This window comes from Drosophila ananassae, chromosome 2L, assembly GCF_017639315.1.
Source record: "Drosophila ananassae strain 14024-0371.13 chromosome 2L, ASM1763931v2, whole genome shotgun sequence".
NCBI classification, from domain to species: domain Eukaryota; kingdom Metazoa; phylum Arthropoda; class Insecta; order Diptera; family Drosophilidae; genus Drosophila; species Drosophila ananassae.
The window spans coordinates 23,431,252-23,456,240 of NC_057927.1; the positions used below are offsets into that span (position 1 = coordinate 23,431,252).

A 24,989-nucleotide genomic window follows, 5' to 3' on the forward strand; every position below is an offset into this window, starting at 1 on the left:
TAGAACATCAGTATTTTTAGTACACAAAATCTGGTCACACTGAAATCACAACACGAATTCACAGCCACACCAATAATAGTCATTGAATCTAAAGTCGCAAAATTGATATTGTCAGGAATTTTAAAGGGATATCACGTAAAAAACGAAAATGTACCAGGAATACCTCAACCAGCTTCAGACCACCATCGCGCCACTGGGCTCCGATGAGCTGAAGGAGCTGCTGAACGACGACGACAAGGTGGATGAGAAAGTGGACGAGGTGCTGCAGGCGCTGCGGACGGAGAAGATCAGTGTCTTTGAGGACAACAGGAGTCGGGCGGAGCGCAATATTGAGCGGGAGCCACAGATCATAGAACTGCGCGGGCGGGTGGCGGAGCTATCGGAGGAAGGACGCACCAGGTGCGCCGCCGTTCAGGAAAAGCTGGGACAGGTCAAGGAGAAATCTGGGGGAATGGGACCAGAAACTGCGCTAGCGTTGCTCCAAACCGCCACCTCAGAGAGCGAGGAACAGACCGAGGAGATGATCAAGAAGTTCAACGACAACGAACTGGGTGTGGAGGCATTCCTGGAGGAGTTCCTCGCCAGCCGGCGGACCATGCACTTACGTCGCCTCAAAGCCGAGAAGATGCAGGATTTGATGCGCAAACAGCGTCAGGGACCACCACCAGCAGCTGCTCTGCCAGCCTACGGCAACATTCCATCCAGCGGATTCTATCCCTCAGCCACTGGCTCTGTCCCATATCCGATCATGGGCCCAATGATGCCAATGCCTCCACCATCCAGGCCCTACTGAGAGTTCGGTCCAGTAGCCGTTTCCTGGTAACTGCCATGTGGGGGGAAAAGGGTAGTGGAAGATGACGCAACAAGCAGGCGATAATCGGGGAAACTGCGTAGTTCCAGAGTTTGCAATTGCCCTTCGGGGTGCTCCGATCCGATGAGTCACTGAGTCATGGTCGGCATAAAACGCATTCGTTATCAAGTTAAAAACTGCGTTTATTGTTTAAAATTTCAGAATCTTCAGTTTAAGTACATATTGCTCTTCGGGTTCGTGTTCTGTCGGCAATGAATGGGTTAATTGCAAATCAGATGGAACATTCTGGCTAGGATTTAAAATTAACATTTGAGTTGCTCTACTTCTCTGCCAGCACTAAACTATAATATGTATATGTATAAATTAAGCGAAAATTAACATTAATATTAGACAGTGAACATTGCTTGTAAAAAATAAAATTTTCGATATAAAAAAAAAGAGTTAAATTATATGGATTGTAGCTATCCTGGTTGAATCCTGGATCCTGGTAAGGCTGGGGCAGCTCCTCAATCCTTGTTGCTTGTGAAGAGTGCGCGATTACTGGTTAACTGGATTAGTTGGAAGGATTGTGCATAATGGAGTGTGTGGGTGTGTGTATATATATATATATAAACATAGTGCCTATCTCACGACCTTGACTTTATCATAGATTTCGATTCAATTTCTGTTTTGCTTCTGTGGTTTTAAGTTTCCTCTTAGAGAACGGTTAGTCTTTTATAATTCCACGGCGACCGCTTCACGGTGTACAATGTAAATATATATATAGATTGTATCGTTTATCGTATCTATGTATATGCAAAATGTTTTATATAAAATATGTTCAATTTCTCCAACCGGCTGGCTGATCGGATAGGGTCGGTTCGGTTCGGCTCGGTTCTCACTTTAAAAGCTTAAGGTCTTAAGCACGGAATTTAAGGGCATTCAAAAATATATATTCCAACAATTGCTATCTAGCCATATATCCGATGGCAGTGCCATCATGACGAGCCGAACTCCTTCATCCACTTCTCGTACTTGTCGAGATCCGCCCGGGACACGCTCTTATTACAGCGACTCATGGCCTCGTTAAAGTCCTTGTTCGATACGGGCAAGTCCACCTCCTCGGTGGCCAGCTGTCGGATTTGTTCTGGGGTGAGGCCGGCGATCTTTCGCCTCATGGACATCATGCTAGCCTCCCTGGAAGGTCACACCAAATGGGATTAGTTTTTATTCCATTGAATAGCTTAGGAGATGTACTGTACCCACCTACAAACGTTGGTGATGTCCGCTCCCGAGTAGCCCTTTAGCTCGTTGGCCACATACGTGAGATCCACACTCTCGTCCACCTTCACCTCCCGCAGATTGATCTTGAGGAGCGCCTCGCGCCCCTCGTCGGACGGCAGTGGGATGTATATGCGCTTCTCCAGGCGACGCCGCAACGCTTCGTCGATGTCCCAAGGAAAGTTTGTGGCGGCCAGCACCATCACCACCTTGGCCTGCTCCTCGCCGCCGCCCACGCCGTCCATTTGTACCAGCAGCTCGGACTTGACGCGTCGCGAGGCTTCGTGTTCCGACTCCGATCCTCGTCGCGAGCACAGCGAGTCTATCTCGTCGATGAAGATGGTGCTGGGCGCATAGAATCGCGCCATTTCGAACAGAAGGCGTACCATTTTCTCCGACTCGCCGCGGTACTTGGATGTCAGAGTGGCGGAGCTGACGTTGAAGAAGGTGGTGCCACATTCCGTGGCCACTGCCTTGGCCAGCATTGTTTTGCCGGTGCCGGGGGGTCCCACCATCAGTACACCCTTCCAGGGTCGCCGGATGCCCTATGGAATGTATAAAAGTTGAAAATTATTCACTGAAATAGTAATGTGTAATGGAGAGTATATAATATTTAGTAGCCACTAGTAGTAGCCCAATTAATCTTGCAGAAAAACATGTTTTGACAGTTATAGATTGAACCCGAGAATCTTAAAACTGGCCACCCATTTCGCAGATAAGATAGGCGGACTGTGAAATGGAAATTTTCTAAACTCAATAAGGGAACTGGAGCAACAGAATGGACACTTGCTCATCAAAATTAGCTTGAAACAAAGACTCCTTGCGTAACAGTTGATCAAATATGAAATTAAAACAAACTAGCGCGTTTGTTGACCCAAAACAGAGCCTAGATAACAGCACCCTCGCAATAAATGATTCAGAGTCAATAAAAACGATGACTGTGACGCACCTTGAAGTAGTCCGGCATGAGCATGGGCAGAACGACCGCTTCCTCAAGCAGCCGCTTGGCATCGTGCAGGTCGGCTATGTCGCTCCAGCGCACTTTAGGATCCTTTTGAAGAATATCACGTTCTGAAAAGGGCACACATTTAAATAATATTATATTCTATAAAGAAGAGATTCATCCTCTTACCGAGTATGTCCACTAGCTCCGCTTCGATGTGGTTATTGGGCTGGAACTTTTTCTCTTCCTCCTGGGAAGCCTGCTGGTCCTCGCCCTCGCCGCCTCCGCCCGCTCCATTGCTGCTAGCAGCACCAGAGTCCTCATCCTTTGGCTCATTATTGTTGTTGGATGTGGACAGTTTGCGGCCTCCGGCTCGGCCGTTGATGGGACGAGCTCCATTGTTCGACGCCGCCGATGTACTTTGTCGCGCATTTCGAGCAGTGGTTCCGGTACCATTCCGGGATGTGCTCTGTGGTATTGTGCTGTTGGGTCGGCTGCTCTGTGCGCCGGTTGTCCCCCGGCGGTTGTTCGGGGCGGCCCTGCGACCGACAGTCTGTGTGGTGGGTGGCGGTTTCGGTGGTCCCCAGACATCGGGATCCTTTGGAGGCGGCGTCCATATATCCGGATCGGGTTTAAACCAGGCGGAGGGATCACTATTCGCGGAACTCTCCTCGTTCAGTTGGCTTCGCAGTTTGTGGGCGAATTTGGTGGTTTGCAAGTCCAGCGATATGTCCTGCAGGGTGCGCTGGATGGCCTTCACCTTGGCATGCTCTTGGCTGATTTGTTGATTGATCTGCAAAGGGGAAAATATTAGATTCCATTGGGGGAAAATTGTTTGAAGTACTTACCATGTTCCACTTGCCCTTTCGCAACGGATCCGCTGTGGCCTTGAGCTGGCGTGCCAGGAGACCCTGAAGACCCTCATAATAGATGCAGGCCGAGTCATAGTTCCCCGTCAGAGCCATGTCCCTCGCTAATTTGGCATTCTCGCATATTTCTTCTATCGTAGTCTTGGCCATTACGGTCATTCCTACGCAAGTGGTTGTCTTTTGCTTGCCACCTCGCAGTAACTGATCGATCGGGGAACAGGTTGTTGTCATTGTAACCAAAAACGAAACAAAGATTAGTTCCAATTAAAGCGTTCGAGTGCGTAAGTTTCTCGGTTTCTGTTTGAAGGTGTTTGTGTTTGTGGGCAAGTGGGAACCAGTGATGATCAGTTGGCTATCTAGATACTTTCTGGCTTTTTATTAAAAATGTAACTTCCAATAAGAAGAGGAAGACTCTGGAGGATGACTCCTCATCACTGGCTGGGAACAATAGAACGGAAGTGACTTGACTTCGACTGCGTCACTAACCCACACACACACACACGTATAGCTCAGCCACTTAAATAGAGAGCGCCTGGCAGGTAAAAATGGAAAGTGAGCCTCACAAACAGGCGACAAAAAGCCAACAAGCCGAATAATAAAAGATAGCAATGCCAACGACCGAAGTGCGCTAATTATAAAGCACACACTACCCCGAACAGTTGTCACCAAATTTAAACGCACTGTCCACTGCTCGCTCCCATTTTCATTTCCAATCTTTAAGGCGGGACGTGGGCCAACAAAAATGCCGATTGGAAAATGTAATAAAATTATTATGAGCTTTGGTGAGCCCGCATTGGAAGCGAAGCAACCGTCCAAATAAGGCGCCTGACCTTGTTGACTCGTCGTCGGTGCTGGCTTTGAATAATTCTTTCAACTCGAATCGTCGTATGCAAAAAAATACAACAGAAACAACAAAAAATAGTGAAGAAAAAAAAAAAATCACAACTCGCACTCACACTCACACACACAACCACAATCACACGCATACTGGCGCGGAGGCTCAGGTTTCAGCGGCACCTCACGCACACCAACACAATGGCACATATGCTCCAAGCAAATGCGATTTAAATAGATTTCAAGATAATTGCAAGCCTGTGGATATTGCATTTTGCATTTTGCATTCTGCACTTAGTTTCCAAGCTTCAAGTCATTTCGCCGAGCTACGTGGGGGCGTCTGCGTCGGCAGAGCCAGCCAAAAACAACAACGTTGACGACTCCCAGAGGCCGATCAGGAAATACCACAGCCGGCGGTTGCAAGAACGACTTACGGTTATGGACATTAGTGTATTGGCTTTGTTTCGCGGCGCTCCAAGCTTAAAGTAGGTGGATAACTTATTTTGATTAAAGATTAAGGCGCTTAGCGAGCTAAACTAAACTGCTGCTGCCTGTGTTTTTAATTCTAGTGATGACAATTGGCTGTAGTTGCCAGACTGCTCAGAAAATCGTTAAGATTTAAATTATCGATAGTGAATTTAATAAATAATCAATTTTTAAAAACAATATATTGATAATCTAAATAAAGGGGCATATACAATTTTAAAAGTGCTATAGTAACTGTAGTTAGTTACTATAGTAACTAGTTGTATTGTGGCATAATAGAAGGTATATAACTCAGAGGCTACTTTGCATTTTGGTTGGTGCAAAGCTTTATTATTCGTCTACATTTAACTAAATATTGTATATTTTGTGCTTAATTCTTCTAGTTTTAATTTGTTGAATATTTTTGAAATATTTTTAAAGCTACATTTTACTTATTCGTAAAAAACCTCATCGCTGTCAGCACTGCAAATCAGACAAAAACAAAAGAAATTTGCGGATCTGGCAACTCTGGCATAGATAAGACTCCCGTACGGCAAGTTTCTTAACATTTCGGCTTAACGTGCTTAATTCATATATTAAAATTAGACACCCACGCAAGTGACGGCGCCCGAAATGACAACGCCCACTCGTGCCACCCTCGAGAAGGCCCTGAAGAGTGACGGAAAGCTCCAGAAGGCTGCCGTTCATATAGTCAAGGGTAAATCTCGGACACATCTCAGGGAACTCTCATCTCAACCGGATTCCTTTGTTTTCCTCAGATCTGACGGATGGCGCATATGACATATCAGTGCTGGCCGATCAGTTGGGCTTTGCCCTAACGTCGCCAGACACTGATGAGCGAGTGGCCGGCACCAATCTGTTGTCCACTGTACTGGTCGCCCTGCCCGAGGATCTGCTCCAGGAGCAGCAGCTTGAGTTCCTGGCCACCTTCTACATGGACCGATTACGCGATCACCACAACGTGATGCCGGCCATTATCGATGGTATTGGGGCATTGGTTCATATGAAGGCCTTGTCGCCTTCCCTTGTCCCGCGGATTTTAAAGTCCTTTTTTGAGCATACCACCTGCCAGTCGCAGACTCGGGGCGATCGCACCAAGTTGTTCAACATTTTTAAGTACCTGACGCTCAACTTCAAGAAGGGTAAAAAGGCTACAAAGAATTTTATTATTTTCAGACGTAAAATCATTTAAAATTTCTATCTACAGAGCTACAGACGATGGCTGGCGACTTTGTGTACGGTCTGATAAACTCCATTGACGGCGAGAGGGATCCCCGAAACCTGGATATAATCTTCAGCTTCATGCCAGAGTTTATGGCCACTTACGAACTATTGCATTTAGCGGAGGAAATGTTCGAGATCTTTGCTTGTTACTTCCCCATCGATTTTAATCCCACTAAACAGGATCCGGATGCGATAACTCGAGAGGCGTTGGCTGCCAAGTTGACCAATTGCTTGGTGGCCAACAACGACTTTGCGGAGTGGACAGTGGTGCTGGCTGTGGAGAAGCTGGAAAGCGAGCTGCTGGTGGCGAAACTGGACTCCATTGAACTAATAGTGAGATAAATCTGATTCCAATACTGCCACTCTCAATAATAATTTATTTTATTCTTTCGAACAGCACCAAGCTGCCTTGAAGTTTCCACCCTCTGTTATAGAACCGCATTTCGATCAGATTTGGCAGGCTCTCAAAACGGAGACATTCCCCGGAAACGACAACGAGGAGGTGCTTCGGGCCTCCCTTAAAGCTATTGCTGCCCTGCTGGAGCGCGCCTCGCACGTGCCGGACATCAGCCACAGCTATCAGAGTTCCATTCTGGGTGTGATCCTGCCCCACCTCAGCGATGTTAACCAGCGCCTGTTCCACCCGGCCACTGGTATCGCTCTGGTTTGCGTGGCGGGCGATCCGCAGTACGCAGCTGACAAGATCCTCAATAGTTTCTTGCTGAAGCTACAAGCGGCGGATGTGGGTAGCGAACAGAAGGTCAAGATCTATCACATCATTAGCCAAATCTATAAACTATCCGCTGCGAGGGATTCTCTACAGAAGCTGGATATAACGATACGGGAATCGCTGCAGGACGATGTGATTGCTTCGTTGCGACAGATTGAAAATGAGGATTTCGACGCGAAGCAGGAAGATCTGGAGCTGCAAAAGGAGGCACTTTCGGTGCTCAATGAGAGTGCTCCTGTGCTCAGCGAAAAACAGCGAGCGCTGGTGTACAAGGCCCTGGTGCAGCTGGTTAGCCATCCTTCCATCGATCTGGATTTCACGCCACTGACTGTTAGCTTGGGGGCTCTGCAGCCAGTGGAACTGCAATCGAACTTCATCGATCCCTGTGTTCGCAACTTTGAGATCTTCTCGAACTTTATTAAACGAAAGATCTACGCGAATATGTTGCCCCTTCTCCCACAGATGGCATTTACCCAACGAATTCTGGAGCTTATTATGACACAGTTGTTTAAGGGCGATACTCCCGAGCAGGTGCGATTACTGGCTCTAGAGGCTTTGAACAAGGTGCTCGCCCAGGAGGATCAGCGCTTTATCGTTGACCTGCAGCAGGAGTCGAACCTGCTGCATAAGCTCATCGATCTGGGCCAGCGGACGGAGAAGCTCTCTCTGCAGTCATTGGAACAGATTGCTGGAGCTCTGAGTCGAATTACCCAGCAGCTGCCCCTCTCCGAGCAGAGTGCCATTGTTAGCGAGTACCTTCCTGGACTGAATCTGAGTGTTTCTGCCGATCTTTATATTGCCAAGGGTCTGCTTGGCTACTTGCACAAGGACATCAGTCTGGACGACCACTTTGAGCGGCTGCTGAGCGATCTTACCCAGCTCTCGCTCAGCACAGACAACGAGCAGCTGCGTGTGATCGCTCACCATTTGCTCTGTAGTCTGGTTAACAAGATGGAAAGCAATCCGGAGAACCGCTCCAAAGTCAAGAAAATCACGCATCAGCTCAAGGAGGCAATCAAAAAGGGTGACGTGCGGGCGGTCGAAATTCTGGCGTGGGTTGCCAAGGGACTGGTAGTAGCTGGATTCGATGAGGCCGCTGATATCGTTGGGGATGTAAGTAAACATAAAGACACTTTGGACAATTAATCAGCTTAATACCTCCCCTTTTTAGCTATCTGATCTCCTAAAGCATCCTACCCTTAGCACAGCAGCTGCTCTCGGATTCGACATCATTGCCGCCGAGTACCCTGAGTTGGATCTACCGGTGGTCAAGTTCCTGTACAAGCAGAAGCTCTTCCACACTATTATGGGAAAGATGGGCGGAAAACTGACCAACTACTGTGTGCATCACCTGAAGGCATTTGTCTATGTGCTGAAGGCGACGCCGCAGGCAGTCATTAAAATGAATATTGAGCAACTGGGACCGTTGCTGTTCAAGAGCCTGGAGGAGCACAATGAGGCGCAGTCGCTGTGCATTGCACTGGGGATCTGTGAGAGGTTTGTGCAGCAGCAGGACGAGTACTTCCAGGGCCAGTTGGCCCATCTGATACCGAGCTGCTTGGAGCTGTCGAAATACAAGGCGCAGCACACAATGGTAAGTGATATTTTAAATTGAACCCATAGGTCTAGTAATGAAACACTTGAAACTCTTACAGCAAGTCCGGATTGCAGCGCTGCAGTTGCTTTACGACATTACCAAGTATCCAACATTCGTTCTACTGCCGCACAAAGTCGATGTGACACTGACCCTGGCCGCTGCCTTGGATGATCCCAAGCGATTGGTGCGCAACACGGCGGTCAAGGCTAGGAATGCCTGGTACCTAGTGGGGGCGGCAAGCGGGAATTAGCCGAGCGACAGTAAAATTTTTGTTACTTCTTTAAAGCCAATAAGCGAACGCACAAATTCTAGGATTTACATACATTATAAACAAGATGTTTCCCTTTTGGTGGTCAGGACATTTATTTCTTTATTCTTGTTTCTAGTACGGATGCTCGCACTGGGAGCGGGCCATAAGGGCACACTTCTGGGCGCGCTGGACCACCTCTGGACAGCGCCGCCGCCTCATGAAGCGGCAATCCTGGAAGAAGCCCTCGTTCCTCGGGAAGCCGTGGGTAAAGTCCTGGAACGTCAACAGTCCCAGGCCCCAGATCTTACCGCCACGAAATTCTCCCTCGTACTTCATGCCATCGGCGCGCCAAAATATCCCATTGCCATGGAACCATCCCTGATGGAACTCGCCTTCGTATCTACCATGGAAAATGTTGAATGGTTTATGTATCGGCAGGTAAGAGTCTATTAAAGGTACTGACTTTGCCCCATCTGGAAACCAGAGGCAGCCCACTCCCTGGCTGAGTCCCTCCTGGAACTGGCCGTCGTAGCGGGTGCCGTCGGCGAACTGGAGATGCCCTATGCCGTGCTTCTGGCCGCGCTGATTCCACTCGCCAATGTATCGACTAGCATCCTCGTACCGCCAGCCGCCCACCTTAACCGCTCCGGCGCTGTACTGACCCTGGCCCTGGTGCTGGCCTTGCTGGTGGTGTCCGTGCTGGCCCTGTTGGTGATACAGCTGCTGGTGTTGGTTCTCAATACGTGCCGTGGTCACGCCCACACTGCTCACTGAGGAGGGATGTGATAGCTATCCTTTTTGTCCTTTGTCCTCCACTTACCGTCATCGTCGTAGTCGTCCATGGCCATGGCTCCGTCTCCGTCTCCGGCCGCGATGCGCTTTCAGCTGCAACTGAGACTTGCTTATTCCGCACCAGATGCCAACAAGTTGTGTGGCTTCCGTTGGGGCGTCGTCCCTGGTCTAAATCTAATTAGCATATTGCAGTTCTGCACACTCGGCAAGTAGTGCAGGGAAAGTACTTCAAAATGTAGTATCTGTTGGATACAAACTAGTAATATTTTGAGAAGAAACTGGCAGATTTCCTAAAGAATTGTTTTATCTTTAAAATTGTTTTCAAATCCCCCGGCTCAAATCCCCGGCTCAAATTCAAATCCCATGGCTTATGGCCCACTGTTTCATGACCAACTGTTGCTGCCACCAAGGCTGGCATCGATCTGACCACCAAGTAACCCCATTTGCTCTTTTTAAATTGATTTATTTCTTGTACAATTTATGTATATTTATTGTTTAAAAGCAGAATATGTTGTATGCGGATTCTTGAATGAGATTACAGATGTCCAAAATGATTATAGTGAGTGGTACATGCGAGAAAGCTATTCAACTTAATTAAATCTTTTCAATCACGTCAGTTGACCAGAAGAACATGGAAACAGATTGTACACAAAGTTACGGGCACGAAGATGTGTTAATTTTAACCTAGATATAGTCATATGCTTCGTTTATAAGGTGGCTCTCGGCTCCCGACTATCACTCCCAGAGTCTAGGCCAGAACAGCCGAGGTGGCCATTTCGCTGACGCCGCAGGTGTTGTCGCCGCGGTACACTCGATAGTAGCCCTGCTCGCCCCAACGGGGACCCCACGAGTTCTTCACAATCCAGTAGGGTAGGGTTTTGTGGTAGTTGGGATAGTCGGAGACGCCATAGCCAACAACCAGAACGCCATGGTCCAGGTTCTTCTTGGAGCAGAGTGCCTTCCAGGGGTGCGAGACGCCGCCGCGATAGAACTGCATGGCGTTGGCATTAATTCCTGAAATAGACAGACTAGTGAGTGGCTTTCTGAATAAAGTTTTGATGGAATCATTACCTATGGAGATGGGTCCGTTGCTGACCAGCCACTCTTGCATGGCGGTTTCGTTGCCCTTGGGTAGGTCGACAAAGTCCTTAACCTGGACATGGGACATGGTCTTGTTGAAGTGGCACTGCTTCTTCTTGGCCTCGTAAGGGTACTCAGCTTCGTACTCCAAGCCGCCAATGTCCTTGATGGCTCTAAGAAATCGAATTAAAAGATTAGAAGGGGGAACTCGAAATGGTAACACTCATCACTCACTTGTAGGCATTGTCCATGAGGCCGCCGTTGCAGGCACTGTCCGTGGTATCACAGTCGAGGAGCTCCTGCTCGGAGAACTCCTTCAGCTCGCCGTACTTCAGGGCGTACAGGCCCTCAATGTTGCCCGTCACACTGAAGGCCCAGCACGAGCCGCACTGTCCCTGGTTCTTCACTCCGGTGACGGCATTCTTGGACCTCCAATCGAACTCCTTGGGCAGCTCCCCGGAATAGGCAGGTACCACAGCCGGTGATCCGCCCGTGGCTTTGGCTTCATCCCGCTGCCAGAGTCCAGTGCGCTCCTTGTACTCCGTGCTGGTCATGTCGGCGAACTCGGTGATGCCATACTTGGCGCTGCCCATCTCGTTGGCATTCAGTTCCTCGATGGTCTTCAGATTCTGGCGGAAGATGCGCAGTCGCATCTGCCGCTCGGCGGTGCTCACATAGCGGCGTCCGAAGCGAACCTGGAACTTGTGGAAGAGGTGCTCGACTTTGTCCAAAGAGTGGTGGTTGTGCTTCTTGTGCGACTTCTTCTCGGCCCACTCGGCGGCTCGGCTGTGCCTGGCATGGACCACCGGCTGGTTGCGGCACTTGAAGATGACCTCGTGCTGCGTTAGCCAGGGCTGGGCCCAGATCTCCACCACGCAGCGATGCGGCGTGGCCGAGCTATCAAGTAGGTCGGCATCGATGCGAGTCAAGGTGCCGGAAACAACTTGTCGGGTAGCCGAATAGACTTTCAAGATCCTGGAGGAGATGGAGATGGAAAGGTTAAAATTTCAATTACTTTTTATTTCTGTAGAACCCTACTTGTAGTGAGGACCCTCGCCCTCGGTTAGCTTGTTCAGGGATCTCTGCAACTGTTCTCTGGCCTGCTTCTCATCGTAGGGCTTGTGGTCACCGACGAGGACATCGTTTATGCTTCGTCTGCTGCGAGAGACCTGCAATAAAATTAATAATTATTAACTTTAATTAATAATTAGTTTAGAATCATTTATTTCCCCCCCGAGAATTCAAAAACCATTTAAAACAAACTCAATTTATTAAACTATAATGTCCTGGTCCTGATGTCCTGGGAATGAATGAATGTAATATAAGATATATGGAATTCTTGGCTGGAAACCAAAATTTTGAAAAAAATCCAATTTCAATGCACCTGACGACCAAAGGATACAAAGGGTTGTGGGCATCGTGAATGGGGAACAGGTAACTTAGCAATAAGGCACATCATATACAACCAGTTAGGGATCAGGAGAATCAATAGTGAGGATCAGAGATCAGAGGGCGCACTCGAAGGGCACGATGTAGTCGTCGAGCATACGGACGGCCCGGAGTCTGCCCTGGGAGTCGACGCCCAGGGAGTGATTGCACTCCGCCTCCTCGGCTGTGGCCCGACGCTCGCTCTCCTCATCCTTCAGCTGCACCTGGTGGCGCCGCACCACCAGCATGGCAGCAGCAGCCGCCGCCTCCTGGCGTAGCCAGCTGGACAGGATCCAGATCTGGCGAATGCGGGCTGTCAGCGAAGATGGCTTCATCGTGGAATAATGCTCTGTGGAAGGCATCACCCGCTATTCATTAAATAATTTCCCAATTTTGTATATTTTAAAACTATTTACAAACCGTAGAAAAGTTAGTAGAAAAGTATATTGTTGCCGGGGCTCACTCCAAGCTAAGCGAGTGATGTGAAGTGAAGATTTGAATTTCGTTCGAAACGGAACACTAATGACAGGTAATTTGAACTTTCTTCTAGTCTACTACAATGGCAGAAATGTGACAGTGAAGTATTTCTAGATAGATTTTCTATCAAACCTCTTTCTAATCCTATAATGAAGTTTTCTTATGAAGTATTCTTATTCCCACGGCATACGTTCAGCCCACCTCCCGTCCATTTTGACCGAAAGACGCTGCCGCATAACGTACGGCGGGCATAGATCCGCGAAAGTTAAAAACAGAGCACTTATGGGAAGATCTTCTGGAACAAACTCTTTTCGAGTTCTTCTAAACTTTTCGGTATCCTCTACAAAAAATAAATTAGAGAATGCCTAAAGTGGGAAAAATTGGAACTCAGAGGAGGCTTTTGGCAAGAACAGATACATTGATCCAGTTCTTAAGGGAAGTATGAAGCTTTAACTATTTTTAAATAGATTTGCTATTAATTTTTCCAAAAGAAACACTCCTTTAAACAAAAATTGAAGAAAGCTTGTATGAAAAATTGGTACACCGTATGTTAGATCTATAATACATCCGATCAGAGCACTGAGTTTCAGAATTGGCTTCAGAATCTAGAACTAGAAAGGAGAACTATAGAAATAGAACTATTCTCTTTCAATCTATGCCCAATCTTATATTATTTGCCTGAAAGGATGCTTTTCTTTAAGGGGTTTTTGTAACATTCACATTCTACATCTTTTGAACCTTGTATCCCCACAAAAAATATTCATAAATAAAAATAGATGATATCTTTGACACTTCCATCTATACCAGCAAGTTCAAATGAAACTGTTGTGACGTCTGCTGTATGTCAGTTCGTTAATCTTGTGCTAATTACACAACAAGGATACACTTATCCTTTACAAACAGACACACAGCTGTCACCGCATCAGTCGGAGGCAGTGTGGCCTCCGACCCCTGACAGAAATATGTTTGTGAGCGAGTGCTGCGAAAAGCTGTGGAAGTGGGGCATAAATTACATACGAATGCAAATGAAACAAGGACATGTCTGAATTTACATTACCCAAAATTGACAGAAAGGCACAACCACACACAGGGGCATGACACGTGGCTGGAAGAGTTGCGGCAAGAAGAAAACACAAGTCCTGCCTCCCTGACTCGCCGAAGACTAGAACGGGAGCAGCAATAACATCGACTGGCGACAGACATATGCGGCCAGGATCATAAAGCATTCAATGCCGAACACAAAAACCAATTAAAGCAAACATTTTGGGTTCGAAATTCGTTTGCCGGCTGGCGTCGATGGCGCTGATATGTCGTATTGTGTTTGCCATTGATGGCGTTTTGGTTTCAGGCGTTCCGTGGATACCTTCCGCCGACTGCCCCCGGGGCGGCAGTCACAGAGTCAGGGGCCAAATGTCGGAGATCCTGCTGACGCAGCCAGGTAACTGACTGTGTTGGCTATGGCTACTGGCGGTCGGATGCACTTCAAATTGTTTCTCAAAGGGTTTCGGAATATTAAACTTGGGTTCACTGTGAAAATAATCATTCATATTGCTTTACTTTGATAAAAATCCATTGACTTTTAAGAAGAAAAATACGCCTGAAAGGTAGCCCCAACAGAAGGCCCAACTCAATCATAGTATCTCTATTTAATAGCACCTCAATTCCAGCAATCGAAACTTTATTTTTCGAGTGCCGGCCATCTAGATGCGACAACAATACGGAATGAAATGTAATGGCTACGACGTGTGTATAATTAAAAATACGGCAATACAAAAAAAAGAAAGAGCAGCCGAGCCGTGTTTCGATGCCAGTCCCAGGCCATCCTTTTCGATGTGTGCCAGCCTGGCAGCCCGCCTGCGTCCGAACATGAATTCATTAAGCATCCTTCCTCGGTTCCGCATCCATACTCCTGCATCCTGCCTTTCTCCCCCCAAACCCAACCAACCGCAGTGTCCTGGACCTCCACTATCCTGTAGCCCAGCAGCCCAACACCCACCAAGAGCTGTTAATTCAAATGTGTATTTCAATAAGAATTATAACGTAAATGATGTTTCAACGACCCTGGAGGCACAGTGGTGCGCTGGTGGCCAAAGTGGGTGGCTTTTATGGCTGCAATGGATGGTTCTCTGTGCAATGGCCTGTAAAATCCATTTGGATATATTGACAGTTGAGTGCTGGGCGCAGTTCTATAGTTTCTGTCAGTTGCCTCGTCGACTAGTGCCCGTTTCCAAAGCACTTCATTAATTTATTTTACTATTATGGGTGTTGTTTTTTTTTTTGAAGAGCTCATTAGCCGACTCACATGGATTGGAAATGATGGATGCCCGAGTGAATGTCAAAATCTGATTTATTTATTTAATATCTGTTTATGATTTCTAACCCTTTGAAATCAGTACTCCCTTCCCTGGAAATATCACCCATCTATACAGCAGATTACCAGGATTTTGAATGAATCTTTAATGCATCCTCCTGGCACCCCCTGGTAAGCCTGCCACCACTGTGCCAGCCACCGCACAGATTCAACCGCTGTAAAAAGTAGAGCACAAGGATAATGAGAACACTTGCTTCGCACTCTGTAAGCGGCCTCGCAGCGGTAGGGACCAGGGACCAGGGGCCAGGTGCCAGGTGTGGAACAGAGGATTCCACTCCCAACCACTTAACCTCTCACACATTCTCACACAGCGGCACTTGGGGGCAGCATCTCCTTGCCACTCGCTTGCCATGCCACTCTCCCCCAAGAAATATGGACAGGTGCAGATGGGCCTACTCCCCAGGTGGGTGGATGGCCCAAGACATGGCCGGGTTAAACAGATTGCGGCCGTAATTTAAGAGCGGAAACTCATTTGATTATTAAGGTGAAATAAGTGTTTTGGCTGTTGGATGGCAGGAGGCATCTTCTAAAGAGTCTAAAGCGTGGCATTCCGCCATCCCCCATCCCTCATCCCTCATCCCCCATCCGACGGCCATCCAGGGATCCAGGTGAAAAGGCAAGCTTAAATAAATTCAATTAAATAACATTTTCCTCTTTTATTGTTCGCATTTAGGTGAGTGTGGGTTTGAGTATAAAGAGTATCCTGTGCGTGGGAAGACACTGACTGGGGAGGATGGATATTGAGATTGAGATTGTGATGTGAGTGGGGATGATAATAAGGATATTCATGATGATGCTGTTGTTGGTATGGTAGTAGTAGTAGCCTCCACCTCTGGGTTGTTCACCGATTCCGGAGTGGTCTCCTCCTGCTTCTCTACCTCCGCCTGCTGCTGCTGGCCAGCCTGATGATTCCTCTCGAAATTATACGCACCCACGGATAGGAAATCATCGAGCCACCGCTTCTCATTATCGTTCAGCTCAGTGGCGATTGTGGTGGATGCTAGGCCCTCCTCGTCATTCCTTTTTTCCGTCTCATCAATGCTAATTGCCGTGGTGGTGGTGGTAGGCTCATTAGCGGTCTCTGGTGTCCACTTGGAGACCGTGATGGAGGTGAGAATGGCCGGTGAAGGTGCTGCAGCTTCAGCAGGCGGAGCAGTCGGAGCCGGAGCAGGAGCGGATTGGTTTGGGCTGACCTTTCGTTTCATTGGGCCCAGACCCGTAATAATCTGTGACTCCAGGTTAGCCATTTCCGCGTCGGTTAGCTCGTTCCTCTGCCCGCCATTGAAGATGTGGTTACTCACGTATTTCTCGTTGAGGAGTCGCGCCTTCTCGCCCGGATCTTCGCCTCCGGTGAGTGTATTCTCCGACGAATCGCTGCAATTGGAGGTGACCAGCTCCCGGTGCTTGTCGCCCCACTGTGTCCTCAGCCAGGGCTTCTCCAGAATCACCAGCCGGCAGATGGTGTCCGCCTCTTCCGGCTGCTTCACCTTCGTGTCCACGGCGTTCAGCAGGATCTCGTAACGGACTCCGCTGGTGATCTCCCTGAAGGCGTCGATGATGTTCACAAAGTTCATCGACAGCGGCAGGAAGGTCATGGCTATGTTCTGGACTCCGATCAGGTTGGGGGACAGGTACTCCCGCTCGCCGGGATTCAGGACGTGGACCAGCTTCACGGCCGGTTCACTGACGGGCGTCTGGTCCGTGGCCGCCTCCGAAGTAGTGGTAGTCTCCGCAACCGCACTCTGTGTATTCGGGGGTTCGGGGATCGGGGTAGTGGACATTTTGAGTGTGGTGGGTCGAGTGTGGAGGAGGAGGTGGTTCGTGTGGTGGGGAAGGACGAAACAGAAAGCAAAACACATATAAGGATACACACAAAGAGAGATTTCGGTCGGATTTGTGGCAGACATACGGATGATGAGCATACGGGTTAGGGTTAGAGCTCGCACGGATGTGTGCTGGGATGATGGGATGGTGATGGTGATGGTGTGCATTAAAGTGGAGCAAGGCAAGGCAAGGTGTGTGGTAATTGTGTGATTACACAGGCCAACAGCAAAAAATCTCCACGCATAATTTTACCTGCTCCATAACCTTTAGGCTCCCCTGAACCAAAGTCCAGAACAAACATAGGTTCTATCACCCACCGTTTCCGCGGTACACCTAAGAGAAGAAATTGATCAAATTTTACCATATATTGAATTATGTAGGCCGTGAAATGGCTACGACCATCATTGTTTCCAGTACATATCATTTTTGAAATGTATGTGTACCAACTAAAATTAAAAAATGGTATCTAGCAGTTACCATATCATTGGAATACTCATCCAAAGTTGAAATCTCAGATTTTCTACGTTAATTTTTGCTCTTTTATGATTTTTCCCCAAACATTTTTCTATGGAAGATTTTTATTTTCTTATTGAAATCAGTAGATCATACCATGTTTTAATTTTGGATTTAAGGAAAAACTCGAAATAATTTTATTGAATTTAATATAGATGGTTAAACAATATTTTCTTCAATTAAATTGGAGTTTTTAATCTCATATTTTCAAAAAGTCATGGCTATCTACAACTTCTGTAAAGCTTTACTAAACAAGCTGAACCTGCAATAGATACGTTTTGAACAAAGAAACAGTTTTAGATAGCCATGACTTTTTGAAAATATGAGATTAAAAACTCCAATTTAATTTAAGAAAATATTGTTGAACCACCTATATTAAATTCAATAAAATTATTCCGAGTTTTTCCTTAAATCCAAAATTAAAACATGGTATGATCTACTGATTTCAATAAGAAAATAAAAATCTTCCATAGAAAAATGTTTGGGGAAAAATCATAGAAGAGCAAAAATTAACGTAGAAAATCTGAGATTTCAACTTTGGATGAGTATTCCAATGATATGGTAACTGCTAGATACCATTTTTTAATTTTAGTTGGTACACATACATTTCAAAAATGATATGTACTGGAAACAATGATGGTCGTAGCCATTTCACGGCCTACATAATTCAATATATGGTAAAATTTGATCAATTTCTTCTCTTAGGTGTACCGCGGAAACGGTGGGTGATAGAACCTATGTTTGTTCTGGACTTTGGTTCAGGGGAGCCTAAAGATTATGGAGCAGGTAAAATTATGCGTGGAGGAAAAAAAAAGTTGGAAATTGTCGGCCTGTGTTATGTGCGATACAGGGCCACCCACAACCAGTTGACCCAGATGGTTAATCCCTCGCTTCGGATTATTAAAAACTAGTGCAGTAATTCGATTATTATTGATGGAAAAAAAGTGGATAAGCCCTTGTAACTTTCATTAAATATTTGTTATTTTATTTGATATTTAAGTGTCAGGTTGGAAGCCATCATAATTAATTTTGTTTGCCAGCCGGCGAGTAATTCATAATTCATCCAACTGATTGATTAATATCTCCGCTCTTATGACACAAAATTTGTTAATCGTTCACCAACGTTATGACTAATGACCTAATGAAAGCATTATTTAAAGCATCTATTGACTAAAAACTAAATGCAACAGGTTCAAAAAGCAATGTTTATAGCAAATATTAAACTAAACGCTTAATTTTAAGGACTTAAGGGGACTCTCTACACCCCCAAGAGGCCGGCCATGTGTGCTAATCCCCCATGATTTAAAATTCAGAAAGGCATTACGACGGCACAGGACCAGATTTAAGGTTAATTATAAATGAACCGCATGAAGTCCGCAGTCTTGCACCCACTTCCACTCCCACTCCCGGTGCAGGTGCAACTCCCACCTGGAAATGGCCCCGGACCTAAAGCCTAATGAACTCGGAATAATTGCACTGCTATTGCGGTCACATTGCGGAATGCAACGGAAGGGGACATCGGACATCGGACATCAGATGACCAATCAAGTCAATCACTGGCCCAACGCTCCACTAGGCCTTGGCAGGCCACAAAAACTAATTAACCACCGCAACGAAACTGAGTCTGAATCGCAGCGAACCGAGGCAGAGCGACCGGTTTGTGGGGCAGGCCATCCAGCAGCAGCAGCAGCAGCCGTTGCAGCAAAATCCATCGATAAATGATGAGACACAAATGCAGAAAACCCGTTGACAGACGCTCCAATGGTCGGAGTTTCGGACAGGCAGGGAGATGGATGGTTGGATGGATGGACGGACAACCGCAGACAGATTTTGCTGAATAATTTAAAAATAAAATCGAAAAAGACTGGCTGGCTTCTGCAGCAAACACTCGGGGGAAAAAGAATTGTATTTGAAGAAGAGATTATTTAATATCAGCAAGTTCTAACTATTAAAACGATTATGAGGCTTCGGATTATAAGGATATAAGGGTCCTTGTTTAAGCTTTTAACTCTTTAACCAAAAACCAAATAAAACCCCTTCAAATACAATTTATTTTCAAGTGTATTCCCCCTATTGCTGCTGATGCATTGCCGCTGACAGCAGCAGCAACGGCAGACAGTAGACTGCAGACAGGAGACAGGAGACGGAAGACAGGGTCAGTGGGGAAAAGGCTAAGAGGAATGGGATGGGGGATACTTGGCGTCTTGTTGACGTTTTGGTCGTTCATCCTCATTGCCGCTGACGTCGTGACAAAAAGCCGAAAAATGCATAAAAACTTTTGACAACGGTTGCGTCACTGCAGTCGACGTTGATGCCGGGCCTGATGCTCAAGCTGATTATGTTGTGGGGGTGTGGATGTTGGTGTGGATGTGGGTGGTTCGGTGGCTCCGTTGTGCTTCTGCCTGAGCTTGTTTTTCAATTAAACTTTATGGCATTTTAAACAACATCGCAGCAAGCCATACCAAAACACGATGATGGGTTTTGAAGCTAAGATCGCCCTCTCTCCCTTTCCAGTCCTGCACTGATAAGTCCTGCGAATGCTATGTCCTTCATGCTGTTGTCCTGGCAACTCCCAAGGAGCCAAGGAGCAGCCAATTTAAGCAATAACCAGTCGTTCATAAGCCTGTTACCATAATTTAATGCGCTCTCTGCACTTTGCACTGTGTGGCCCAGTTCGTAATTGATTGAGATTCTAGGTTATAATTAGAAGGCTTAGACTTGAGCCTCTTACACGAAAATGTAACAATTCAAGATAATTGATATTCTTAACTGTGCTAAGGTATTTTACGATGTTCTATTTTATTTTTGATAAATATTTGACCATGTATGTTAAATAATGCATGAGAACTAATGGATAACTTAATATCCTTTCACTCTAGGCATTCAGTACTTAACATTAAATTCTTATTTTAAGCTTGTGTATTTTTCCGCCACATTTTCCATCAATCAGACACAATCCGACCATCCTTTAAGCCCCTGTTGCAGTCACTGGGTTACTGAACTCCCAGTGCAAACAGTGCCAGTGTAAATGTGATATAAAAATATTGATAGCAAAGCGCATCCCCTCGACAAGTGTTGAACGATGCGCATTAAGCCACCACGCTTTGCCAGCCAGTGTTGAAAAACTTTAATTGAATCAACGCAAACATCAGCGGGCAGACGCCGCGTCGCTGTTGCTGCGCTGTTGCCGCGTAAATTGCCAATTTGGCTTGTGTTGTTTTTAATTAAAGTTTAATTAAAGCGATTGCCCCGTTTGGCGTGCAAATAAATGCACCAGAAACATCATCGTCAACGGCTGCAAAGAGTGGCAGCAACAGCGGCAGACTTAATTTTTTGTTTTTGTTTTTTTTTTTTTTTTTCACACATCCCATTAACATTTTGAAATCCACTTACGCACGACCTGGTCGTGAGCCCCTCCCCATAACCGGTATTATATTAAAAACCATGTGTGTGTGTGCCGGCGGAGACAGTTTTGGATCACTACTGGATCCCCACCATTTTGTTATGCAAGATTGTCTCGAGTCCCAAGGTCAAGAGGCCGCACTTTAGGCACTTTAGGGCCTTTATGGGATGAGCACGTTTTTTGGGCCGTGTTTTTTGTGTTAATAAAGACATTAACCTTGGCCAGGGCTTTCTCCAGACACACCTTCTGCTGCTGTGCCAACTGAATCTCATTTGAAGTTGCCACATCCCCGACGCCATTTACATAAGTAGGATTCGGTTTAATAAAACATATTTGCATTTTGGTTATCCTTTGCTTATCCTTTGTCCCATAAACAGAGCCATCGCTTGTTTAAACTACTAGTTTCCATCAAATGCCATAGGTTTGTGTGAACTTTGCGTGAGATTCCCCATCTCTTCACTTGAAATTCATTTATTCTGCACCAACATCAGTGAGATTTTGACATTTCTGCGGTTTCAATTGTTTTTTTCATCTGCTGGCGTGCATTTCAGGCATTCCATATCTTCCACCAACTAATAACCAGCTCGAAACATTTTAAATTCCAGCCACGCTCCAAGCCAACATCTTTGAAATTTTATTGGCTGCTATCTTATATTTGGAATCAGGACACCTGCAGCTCCACCCCCAGGACTGCTACCAGTTCTGTTTTTTTTGGATATTTAGAGTTTAAAGACAGAAAAAGGATTTAATTTAAAAGCTATTTTTAAGCAGATTCTAAGCATAAGAATTTCAGCAAAAATCTAGCTAGAATATCAGCTCTTGAGTTTCTATCAGCCTGCTTAAATTTCCAATCAGACAATGGCGACAAACACATCCTTCGACACCCACTGGCATTTGCCCCCCAAACTGGACCCCCCTTATGACCAAGCTCATTATAAACTTTGCCCACGAAGCTCCCCTGGGTGCTAATTTGCGCCCTCTGTGCCGAAGAATCCGGGGGATGGAGATTGTGGGGCCGATTGGATCTCGGTGTCTTGATGTTTAGTGGGTTCAATGGCGTAATTTCCTTTGGCATTTCTATTAGGCACCAAATCATGCTCAAAATTATCCAAAGGATGGCCAGACAAATGGCCAGTTGGAGCGATGTGGACTGATGTTCCTCCACTGATGTGGAGGAGTGTCGGACTGGCGGAGTCAGCAAATCTACTAACTGATTTGCATAAAGCCAGAAAGCCAGAAACCAAAAACCGACAAGTTGCTGGCAAAGACATCGATAGATTCCACCTACCTCTGGCATCTGGCATCTGGCATCTAGCTTCTGGCTTCGGCTTTTGTTTTTGCGGGTTTGTGAATCATCCGATTTGATTTCCTAAATGACAGTCACGAATCCCCTCTACCACCGACCGACCGCCCGCTGACAGATATATCTCCGAGACAATAGTGCTCCTCCTCCTTCTCCTCCTCTATCCGGCAGCCAGTTCTCTGCGAATCTTGCCGTTGACTTAACTGAATGAATATGTATATATATACTATATATTATACTCGTGTGTACCCATAAATATTTGCTTGAATATGTTTGTGCATTTGTGTGTGAGTGCGGGGAGGGGAAGGGGGCTATATCCGCGCACATAGTTCCGCAATAATATTCATTTATGCAAATTTTTTCCATGCATTCCTTCCTAGTCTCTGTGCGTATTTTATTTTTTATTATTTTCTATACATTTTACTCATTTTTTTTTTTAAATAAGAATAGAAAGAAAAATTAAATAAAAAGAAAGGTTAGTTATTCTGTTATCAGTTGTTGTAGTTTTGTTTTATTTTTTAAACTCTAACCACTGAGTACTAAAAAAGTCGAGTTTGAAAATTAAATTTTTAAATGAATTTCAACTTATTTTCATTTCCATTGAGGCATGCGTAAAATTAAAATTCAACATTTGGAATGCGGTGCGGAAAATAATTCAAACAGCTCTTCACTTCCAGCCCACTCACTCTTTTTTTAACCCTTTTTTTACTTTTTATTTAATTATATGCATTTATAAATATTTTTGTTTCAGTTGGAGTATGATGAATAACCTGGCTTATTTTTTTTTTGCTCCTCCTATCATGCCTACCGGCTATTTAATTGATATTGATGACGCTGCTCCTCCAACTGGCAGCCTCCCAAAGTCCAACCAGGTTTTAAGAGGGGGCTTGGTGGCAACAGCAGGCTGTGTGCCCTCTCTCAGTCATTAATCTGGCACATTACTTTGCGGCCAAATTGGGGGGGAGGAGTACAGAGTCTCTCAGTATCACAAACAGAAAATTTAATTTATTTAAATGGGAATCTGTTCCCCTTCTGAATCATTGAACAGTTAATCACAATCCGAACGAAATCTGTTCAGGTTTTTGCATCGCTTTGCTCATAAATTTAGCGATATTTCTCAGAAATATTTATTTAAGTTGAAATCATCAATTAAGTTTGTAGGTGACTGATTTCGTCATATTTTAGAGACTTTTGGGAGGCGGTTGCTTGAATATGGTTTTAAAAAAACTGCTGAATGAAACAGATATAAAAAGGGGGTTTATAAATATTTAAAACTATTTTTTTATAGAATTTTTTCTATAGAGTCTATTACTACAAATACTATAGTGACAGCCTGAGCTTCAATAAAGAACAATGCCTTGTTGTGTGGGACTCTCATAGCTTTCTAGAAAGATAAGCTGTCATAAACAATTTGCTGAATAAAAGTCTCTGGCATTGGATAACATTATTTCCACTTAAAATTAACACTCAAGTATGTTTTAAATTCTATAAAAAAAATAAATAAAAAATATTTCGACTTTGCAGAACATTCTTAACTAAAAATACAAGGTGAAAATAGTATATTTTTTTTGCTCTGGGGTGGAAAAGTAAAAAGTTCACCCTTAAAAGCCTACAACCCCCTTTATTTTTATTTTATTGACTTTTGAGTGACAAATCGATAATGAAAACTGATTTATTAGTTTTTATTTGTTTTTAATTTTGTTATATTATATTTTTTAACCCAATAAGGCACCTAAGGGTTAAGCACCCCCTTTCTGAACCATCCAATTTATGCGAAAACTGAAACGCAATTGGGTTTTGCTAGAAAGACTGCGGCGCACACAGAACAGAAATTATAAACAAAGGAGTAGATCAATTAAAAAATTGTGATAAGAACTAGCCAGAACACAGTTGGGGCTTCAATGGGTCAAATAGATAAGCAAACAGCTGACTGCGACGCAAAATAAACAGAGTCCAAGCACTGGGCTGATAAGAGAGAAACGAAGAAGAAGCAAGCTGAAAGCAAGACCTGGAGAATAAAACTAATCAGAGGTACTAAAAACAAGAACAAACAATAGGCCATCGGACATCGAACATCGGCCATCAGGCCAATATGGCGCAAATACATGTGTGTGTGTGTCAGTGTGTGGGAAAGTGGTGCGTGTGTGTGTGTATGAAAGTACAAAGAGTACATATGTGTGTGAGGCAAGCGGGGTGGTGGTGGTGGTAAGTAAACTGTAAAATTGCATATTTCGCTTAATGGTATAAACCGTTATCCCATCCGCAGACCCCCCCACATAACCCATGATGCCCTCAAGCTTTAGTGACTTAACGGGGGGATTTCGTTATTTTTGTGCCTCGAAAAAGCGTTAGATGTTGAAACGACCGCCGCTGAATCATAACAAAAAACAACACACAAACACAAACAAGCACTCACCTCGGCATCTTCCACTCCCTCCTCGGCCAGGTGCGACACGTCGCCAGCTGCTTGGCCCAGGAGCAGGATGAGCGCAACTGTTGCTGCCGCGTATATGTTCATGTTCACGGGATGTGTCACTGCCTGGTGTTCCTCACCCGGAATATTCGGTACAGCGGGGTCTTCACTCCGCTTCCACAAATCGCGCACCTCCCTCTAGCGGGGGATATCAAGAGTGATGTTTTGGGCTGGCGGAATAAGCCGCTTGCTGGCCTCTAGTCTTTGTTTTTGATTTTTTGGATATATTTGTTGTTCCGCGACCAGTCCACGCACACAAGACAACGAGTGTTCAGTGCTCAGGTGGGTTCAGGTGGGGTATTTAAAGACTGACCAAATTGC

The 24,989-nt window shown here is 45.6% G+C and overlaps 6 protein-coding genes across 11 annotated transcripts; 2 read left to right on the forward strand and 4 right to left on the reverse strand.

Moving 5' to 3' along the window:
• The first annotated feature begins 26 nt into the window (after positions 1-26).
• LOC6501693 (vacuolar protein sorting-associated protein 37C) lies at positions 27-1,251 on the forward strand. Its single transcript, XM_001955740.4, has one exon. The coding sequence runs from the start codon at positions 149-151 to the stop codon at positions 791-793; it is 645 nt and encodes a 214-aa protein (XP_001955776.1). The 5' UTR covers positions 27-148; the 3' UTR covers positions 794-1,251.
• LOC6498866 (katanin p60 ATPase-containing subunit A-like 1) lies at positions 976-5,315 on the reverse strand. 2 transcript variants are annotated; one of them, XM_001955741.3, is made up of 6 exons: positions 5,152-5,315; positions 3,863-4,084; positions 3,204-3,807; positions 3,021-3,142; positions 2,057-2,616; positions 976-1,987 (listed from the first exon to the last, which is right to left on the reverse strand). In XM_001955741.3, the coding sequence occupies exons 1-6, from the start codon at positions 5,161-5,163 to the stop codon at positions 1,789-1,791; spliced, it is 1,719 nt and encodes a 572-aa protein (XP_001955777.2). In that variant the 5' UTR covers positions 5,164-5,315; the 3' UTR covers positions 976-1,788. The 2 variants fall into 2 exon arrangements, with proteins under 2 accessions (XP_001955777.2, XP_044569954.1); XM_044714019.1 differs by having other exon boundaries at positions 3,863-5,315.
• Positions 5,316-5,627: 312 nt separating this feature from the next.
• On the forward strand, positions 5,628-9,085 carry LOC6501694 (MMS19 nucleotide excision repair protein). 3 transcript variants are annotated; one of them, XM_032456358.2, is made up of 7 exons: positions 5,628-5,730; positions 5,789-5,900; positions 5,962-6,345; positions 6,411-6,760; positions 6,825-8,270; positions 8,329-8,751; positions 8,813-9,085. In XM_032456358.2, exons 2-7 carry the CDS (start codon positions 5,816-5,818, stop codon positions 9,002-9,004), a joined length of 2,880 nt encoding a protein of 959 aa, XP_032312249.1. In that variant the 5' UTR covers positions 5,628-5,730; positions 5,789-5,815; the 3' UTR covers positions 9,005-9,085. The 3 variants fall into 3 exon arrangements, with proteins under 3 accessions (XP_032312249.1, XP_044569955.1, XP_032312248.1); XM_032456357.2 differs by having other exon boundaries at positions 5,693-5,735; XM_044714020.1 differs by having other exon boundaries at positions 5,685-5,900.
• Positions 9,086-9,092: 7 nt separating this feature from the next.
• LOC6498865 (MORN repeat-containing protein 4 homolog) lies at positions 9,093-9,974 on the reverse strand. Its single transcript, XM_001955743.4, has 3 exons — positions 9,825-9,974; positions 9,468-9,774; positions 9,093-9,404 (listed from the first exon to the last, which is right to left on the reverse strand). Exons 1-3 carry the CDS (start codon positions 9,850-9,852, stop codon positions 9,137-9,139), a joined length of 603 nt encoding a protein of 200 aa, XP_001955779.1. The 5' UTR covers positions 9,853-9,974; the 3' UTR covers positions 9,093-9,136.
• Positions 9,975-10,243: 269 nt separating this feature from the next.
• On the reverse strand, positions 10,244-24,971 carry LOC6498864 (putative cysteine proteinase CG12163). Of its 2 annotated transcripts, XM_001955744.4 has the most exons (6): positions 24,612-24,971; positions 16,454-16,894; positions 11,915-12,045; positions 11,111-11,851; positions 10,868-11,049; positions 10,244-10,810 (listed from the first exon to the last, which is right to left on the reverse strand). In XM_001955744.4, the coding sequence occupies exons 1-6, from the start codon at positions 24,711-24,713 to the stop codon at positions 10,545-10,547; spliced, it is 1,863 nt and encodes a 620-aa protein (XP_001955780.1). In that variant the 5' UTR covers positions 24,714-24,971; the 3' UTR covers positions 10,244-10,544. The 2 variants fall into 2 exon arrangements, with proteins under 2 accessions (XP_001955780.1, XP_014765789.1); XM_014910303.3 differs by lacking the exon at positions 16,454-16,894 and having other exon boundaries at positions 24,612-24,969.
• LOC26513947 lies at positions 12,128-12,944 on the reverse strand. Of its 2 annotated transcripts, none has more exons than XM_032456361.2 (2): positions 12,725-12,944; positions 12,128-12,672 (listed from the first exon to the last, which is right to left on the reverse strand). In XM_032456361.2, exon 2 carries the CDS (start codon positions 12,664-12,666, stop codon positions 12,382-12,384), a length of 285 nt encoding a protein of 94 aa, XP_032312252.1. In that variant the 5' UTR covers positions 12,667-12,672; positions 12,725-12,944; the 3' UTR covers positions 12,128-12,381. The 2 variants fall into 2 exon arrangements, with proteins under 2 accessions (XP_032312252.1, XP_014767229.1); XM_014911743.3 differs by having other exon boundaries at positions 12,128-12,653; positions 12,725-12,898.
• Positions 24,972-24,989: the final 18 nt, after the last annotated feature.

Excerpts from the sequence above, each read along its gene's own strand:
- LOC6498866 (XM_044714019.1), bottom strand. The coding sequence starts at position 4,114 with ATGACAACAACCTGTTCCCCGATCGATCAGTTACTGCGAGGTGGCAAG. Across the intron at positions 3,143-3,203 it reads GGAGCTAGTGGACATACTCG|AACGTGATATTCTTCAAAAG; the intron begins GTAAGAGGATGA and ends TGCCCTTTTCAG. Across the intron at positions 2,617-3,020 it reads TCATGCCGGACTACTTCAAG|GGCATCCGGCGACCCTGGAA; the intron begins GTGCGTCACAGT and ends TACATTCCATAG.
- LOC6498864 (XM_001955744.4), bottom strand. The coding sequence starts at position 24,713 with ATGAACATATACGCGGCAGCAACAGTTGCGCTCATCCTGCTCCTGGGC. Across the intron at positions 11,852-11,914 it reads GGCGAGGGTCCTCACTACAA|GATCTTGAAAGTCTATTCGG; the intron begins GTAGGGTTCTAC and ends CATCTCCTCCAG. Across the intron at positions 10,811-10,867 it reads CAACGGACCCATCTCCATAG|GAATTAATGCCAACGCCATG; the intron begins GTAATGATTCCA and ends TGTCTATTTCAG.
- LOC26513947 (XM_032456361.2), bottom strand. The coding sequence starts at position 12,666 with ATGCCTTCCACAGAGCATTATTCCACGATGAAGCCATCTTCGCTGACA.
- LOC6498865 (XM_001955743.4), bottom strand. The coding sequence starts at position 9,852 with ATGGCCATGGACGACTACGACGATGACG. Across the intron at positions 9,775-9,824 it reads GGACGACTACGACGATGACG|TGAGCAGTGTGGGCGTGACC; the intron begins GTAAGTGGAGGA and ends ATCCCTCCTCAG. Across the intron at positions 9,405-9,467 it reads TGGTTTCCAGATGGGGCAAA|ATACGAAGGCGAGTTCCATC; the intron begins GTCAGTACCTTT and ends TTTCCATGGTAG.
- LOC6501694 (XM_032456358.2), top strand. The coding sequence starts at position 5,816 with ATGACAACGCCCACTCGTGCCACCCTCGAGAAGGCCCTGAAGAGTGAC. Across the intron at positions 5,901-5,961 it reads TGCCGTTCATATAGTCAAGG|ATCTGACGGATGGCGCATAT; the intron begins GTAAATCTCGGA and ends TGTTTTCCTCAG. Across the intron at positions 8,752-8,812 it reads ACAAGGCGCAGCACACAATG|CAAGTCCGGATTGCAGCGCT; the intron begins GTAAGTGATATT and ends AAACTCTTACAG.
- LOC6501693 (XM_001955740.4), top strand. The coding sequence starts at position 149 with ATGTACCAGGAATACCTCAACCAGCTTCAGACCACCATCGCGCCACTG.